We start from the raw sequence: 6,153 nt of genomic DNA on the forward strand, positions 1-6,153 counted from the left end.
ATCGTAATAACATATTAATACGTGTTACATAGGCAATATTATGATAATAATATAATACAAACTATTTTATTGAATGCGCGTGTACCTAATACAGTGACATGAAATACACGTTACATAATATATTATGTATAGTTAATATCATTATTATATATATGTACACAATATACGATTTTACAAAATAATATTTTTCCTTTATATTATTATATATTTATTTATATTTATATATAAAACTATTTTCACACAAACGTAATAGAAACGTTAAAAAAAAATACATATACATTATTATAATACTATGAAGTGATGACAAAAAATAAAAATAAATTAGATAACGGATGGAAAGAATAAAACAGTTAATATAAGTATATCGTGTGTGCGTGTGTGTGATATACAGGTACGTAACCAAAGACTGCAAATAAGTGTACTTTTTCTCGTAATAATATTATAAAAGAAACTAAATTTATATAGATTTACGATTACGGTCAAAGTGTCTAAAATAATATAAAGTTTTAAAAATTAACGATCACAGAAATTAAATTAAAAATATAGCCGATTAGAACGAGAATATTATACATGCACACACACTCGGGTATACGCGCGCATGCACACAGACACACAAACACACACACACACACATATATATTTATAGGTACCCTAATAATTTCACATTTTTAGTTTTCTATAAAACATATAGACATATATTATAATAATTATATTACATAATGAAGAGAGTGTATTAATTGATTATTATATCGATCGTAGGTATACGATATAATAATACTAAATATAATATATTATGGGACAGCGACGGCGGATATTTACCTTGCACGATCGACGTTTAACCGGTAAAAATGGCACTTGGCCGTATTCGAGATGTTGAAATGACCGCTTCATATGATAACATTTTTTTAAAATTTGCTGCTCATAATATAATATAGCAACACCGTCGCTGCCGCCATACACACGTTTCGTTATATTATTATGTTATTATGGCAAACTATACAGTTAATAATAATAATAATAATACTAATAATACGTTAAGAGGGTTTACGAAAAAAATCTCAGGCGATTTTTCAAACTGTCTAAAGTGATACGGTACGGTAAAAAATAAAAATTGAACATTGTTCTCGATTATTCGGCTGAGTAAAATTATTGTATATATATATTAAATATTTTAAGTATTATATATATATAGTCGTTTTCCTACGCTATACATGCGTATATAATTGTTATGTACAAATAATAATAGTAATAATGATCATAATAATATAATAATAATAATAATAATAATAATAATATAATAATAATAATAGATAATAATAATATTGATAATAATTATAATAATAATAATTACTCAGGGGAGGGGAGGATTATTATTATCGTTATTATCGGAGGTGTTTGTATATAATATAATATATATATATGCATATAATATATACATATACATGTATAATTTATATATATTTACAAGAGTTTAATAATAATAATAATAATATTATTATGCATGTATAGTAAAATAAAAACACCACTTAGGTAGGTATATACACAGTGTGTCGTCAATAATGTTATAATATGTCGCATAATATTATCAAATATACGTTTGTCGTATTTCGGGGAGGGTTGATGAGGGGGTAGGGGGTCCGGCGAAACTCCGGCTACACTCTGGCGGGCCGCGGTGACAGCCTATCGATATAAGACCACCCGATCGACTGCGACGATGGCCACGAGGACTAGAATCGCCAGCGCCTTTGCCGAAATGCTGGCGGCAATCGCACCGGCGCCGTTGTACGTGAGCTCTTCGTTCTTGACCACTTCGTTGGGATGCTTGTCGTATTCAGCTGCGGGCAAACGTGCGAAAACGCGAAGGTAAAATTTTTGGACAAATTCATTTTTTTTTATGTCTATCTTTTCGACGACGCGGAAGAAAAAAATATCCCGGAACAACGAAATCGCGGACTCGTACCTACACGACAAAAGAGTTCGGTTCTCATTACACATCTAAACGCACACTCGTTTCCGGTCGGAACGGATACCCTCTCGCACGTCATTCTCTCGACTGAAACATCTCATAAAGAACCGTTACTCCCCTTCTTGAAAAAGTACATCGACAGAACCCTCTGTCGTCCCGAGTCCGCGACACGTCTATTGTCTTATTGTACGACGACTGCGTGTCATAATCAAAATGTGTACTTACATGATTTTTTGTGTGACGGCTTGTTGTTGTGCACGGACGGTCCGGTGGCGCCGAACGGAGGCTGCTTGCCGCCCAACGATGGCTGCTGTGTGGACGACGCGTACACTGACGGCGGTCGGGCCGGATATCCGTGTGTGCTGCCGGGGAATGGTAGCCGCTGAGGGTTGCCGGCGTTCTGCGTTGGTCGGGGAGCTAAGTCTGCGTAAAACGAAAGTTCATCGTAAATTTTACACAATTTAATAGTGTACCTTATTTTATATTATTATATTTCACGTATAACAGTATATGCAATGCAAGACAAAACGTGCAGCAATGCCTACACTAACAATAACTGTCGGTACTTAATAACAATAATATAATGTAATTAGATATATATTATCGCCGTCCGTCGCGTGAACAGTATATTATACAAGTGGGTAGGTACATAGACGGATTTCAACCAGCCCACACTAGTTTATAATGCATAGAACTGTGTGCGAGTCGGCATATAATGATATTGGGTAGACATATTTGCTAAGTACTCACTCTGGTTGTTCTGTTGGTCTTCTGGTCTGCAGCACACCTTGAACACGACTTTCATGTTGTTAGTGGAGCAGCGACCGCCGATTCTGCGGTGGATGTCATCCTTGGACGAAGTGGCTGGAAGAAAATACGTATAAATTGTTATTACAATTGGTAAACGGCGAGTGTGTGATTTATTCGATGAAGTAACAACTCTTTTATCGGAAAAAACATCACGAAACAACGAACCGTTCTATAATATTGATGAGTTTATTTTTTCAAGTTAGTATGTGAACATAATAACATGTAACTATTTGAGTAATATTTTCAAAGAACGAACAATTTAAGCAACCGTAATGGAAGCGAGATTGTTCAACCACTAATAAACATTCTTCTATATATATGGTATAAGGGCCGTGTTTAGCTCGTGGCTGGTACTGCTACAGAAAATCGTTGGTATCTATATAGATTTTAGTATAATGAGTGTAGTAAAATTTAAAATAGTAAACATTTAAAATGTGGACTCAAACTTCACGAAAACCGTTATGAAAGAAAAATATCACGCTGACGAGTTCTTGACTTTGAACGATGTTTTGGCATATCAGCAATTTTGTTCATTATATAATAATATATTATAGCGGAAGTGCGTGAACATGTTTTTTCAGTGGAATTTCGATACCGAGTCGATTCTCGTTGAATTCAGATACGATCGGGTTTCAGGACGTGCCAAACTTAACTCTCTAGGTGTAATAAAAAAAATAACAAAATTTTTAAAAAATAACGACACGCCCTAATAACCGGACGACGAGCGGCGGTGCCGTTCATCTCGCAGAGCGGAACTCGAAAACGGCCGCCATATATTGATTCGCCATAACATAATATATTGTTATGATATTCTGTCGGCCGGTAATAAAACGATGGCACCAGCCCCCTTTGCGGCGTCATTACGCGTCGACGAGTTTATCGCCATCATCCCCGGATCTCATTTTTTTTACGACGATTTAAAGCTTTTAAGAATAACAACGCGTACGCACATATATACATCGTTTTAGCCGGTTCGCGTATTATCTGCATTGTACGTTTACGGCGTACCTAAACGCGGATATTTTATTAGACGGACGCTCATAGTATATAGGTATACATAGCAGTTTATACTCACAAATGAAATAGTAGTCTTGTCCCGGCTGAAATTCGAGTCCGCCGGGCTGAGGCGTGAACGACCGGAACGTTATGGTGACGTACATAAGTTTGTACGGCTTGTCGCAGTACGCTATGATCCTCGGATTGGGATTAGTGATTCGGCACATATCGTATTCCTCCTTGGACACCTGGAAACGAAAAAAAAAGGGAACCGTTGTAGAATTAGGTACAGCAGCATAGTATATGTGTACGGTGAGTTTTGAGAGATTGATATGGCAACACATTTGACGATATATATTATATAAATAGGCGAGCAGAGGGTTTTCTTGTTTTTTGAACGGTTTTCTTTCTTTTTTTTTTCTTTTTTTGGCAAACGAGTTCAAATCTCATTTACCGACTACGATTTCTGGTTTTGAAACGAATTTCGTCGTGGCGCTTCCGCCATTGTGCTCCCGTGTTTTGTTGGACGATGCAGCTTTTTCGAGTGTACCGAATAATATTATATTATATAGGGGTAGCGTGTATATTGCAATGGCGTTTTCGATAGAGAAAGAGGAACGGAGAGAGAGAGAGAGACTACAGCTCATCAGTGCTGAAATTCTCCGCCGACGCTGGCAAACAAAAACTTGTAAATCGGCCGTGGTATATAGCGGCAGCATTGTGCTACAACAATAAAGTCGGTGGCCGCCGTCAATTAGTCGGGAGTTTGAAAAGGCCGAAAAGTTATATGCGTCTCGGCGGCGACGAGCGCGCCGCTGCTATTAATGCCAAATTTACCACTCGGCTGACGCGCCAGCAGCGTGCAGCGCCTCACTGTCCTAGCTATCTCTCGACCGCTACCACCTGCAGCACCTCCTGTACCGAATCACGCCGCCTCCACCACCGACCTAAACCTTCCACTACCGTCACACGCCACGTTAATAAGAGTCGTTGAAATCGACCGAGTTAAAGGTCGTCTTGGCGGCCGCAGACAATGGCCCCATTGTCCGCCGCTGCAGTGGAAATAAATAAATAATAATAGAGTATAATATAATATTGGTAGGTAGGTAATATCGCACATTATATTGTATTATAGGAGTGCTATTACCACGACTACAATGTAGTACCATACGAAACGGTGCACATCGGCGGTACGAACCGGGGTAAAACTTTCTCGACTCGAGTGCGATGTAGATAATAATAATACGACGTATAATTCCGGTGTATTGCGTACGTAGAAATGTGAAAAATCTCCTCCCCTCCGAGTTTTCGCGAGTGCATATTACTACACACACGCACACGTGTTATTATATATTACGTGTTTAAATCTGACCAGCGGACGGAAAGCCATTGTTTCTGTGATTGCGAAACCCTATATACACGGGGGATGTACTGCAGCAAAGTCCTCGAGGTATGTTAAACCGCTTCCGCGGTGACGACGGAATAGGCAGGCCTAGAGATCATTTTAGATATGATGCACCTATCGGACTCATTGGTAGAACGATGTTTGTAAAATCTATTGTCCAGGAAGAGGCTTGTATGGAGGTTTAAGCTGTATACTCACGTTGTAGATGATGTACTTTTCGGCGTCCGACTCGTGCGTGCCAGGCGCGTACACGGGACACACGATGTTCACTTGGTCGTATTCGAAAGGCTGGTTTCCTTTGTTCACGTCGATTATGTGGTCCGTGTTGTCTATCCGGAATCTGAAACAATATATAGTTTACGCGGTTAGTTACGAGTTTAATTATTCTCTGAGATAGTTCGAGCATAGTATTATACTGTTTTGCATTGAAGGTTCAATGTTTCAACAGCGCAGTATAAACACTCACTGTAATGATATACGTAATATATCATCTTAAAAAGTAAATATTTTTTAGAAATATTTTTTTTACACAGTTTAAACTTGCATTATTCATTTAAAAAGTCAATTTTTTCCAAATTTAAACTACTGCGTATATAGTATGGTCAACGCGCTATATACTATTACAGCATGCACCCATAATTATTTAAGTTTAGATGAGCATCGTTGTGGGATATCTCGCAAAATATTCAGCTCGTATATCGTGTACCTGACACTATTATATGCATGATATTATATTGTACTGAAATATGCACAATACCTACGATCATATACGCTCCGAGACAAAATAGTGTGCATCGGGTTAGAAAGCGGATCTACATGTAGAGAGCTCGCACCACCATTGTTGTTATATGCACAATATTATAATATATATATATATTATATACTGCAGTGCCCGTTATATTATTTAAGCGGAACGTCGATATACGGCGGCGGATTATACTGCATATAGGTGTATACAACGATAAAATACTCTGTG

General features: G+C 37.8%; 1 protein-coding gene across 1 annotated transcript; it reads right to left on the minus strand.

The window, feature by feature from the left end:
* Positions 1-1,493: 1,493 nt before the first annotated feature.
* LOC111038099 (ephrin-B1-like) lies at positions 1,494-5,528 on the minus strand (the record flags this gene model as incomplete). Its single annotated transcript, XM_022321034.1, has 5 exons — positions 1,494-1,835; positions 2,192-2,389; positions 2,717-2,830; positions 3,852-4,020; positions 5,376-5,528. Coding segments are annotated over 5 exons (789 nt in total), but the record flags the coding sequence as incomplete, so codon positions are not given.
* Between the last annotated feature and the right edge of the window lie 625 nt (positions 5,529-6,153).

Source organism: Myzus persicae, unplaced genomic scaffold, assembly GCF_001856785.1.
Source record: "Myzus persicae strain clone G006 unplaced genomic scaffold, MPER_G0061.0, whole genome shotgun sequence".
In the NCBI taxonomy this organism is placed as follows: domain Eukaryota; kingdom Metazoa; phylum Arthropoda; class Insecta; order Hemiptera; family Aphididae; genus Myzus; species Myzus persicae.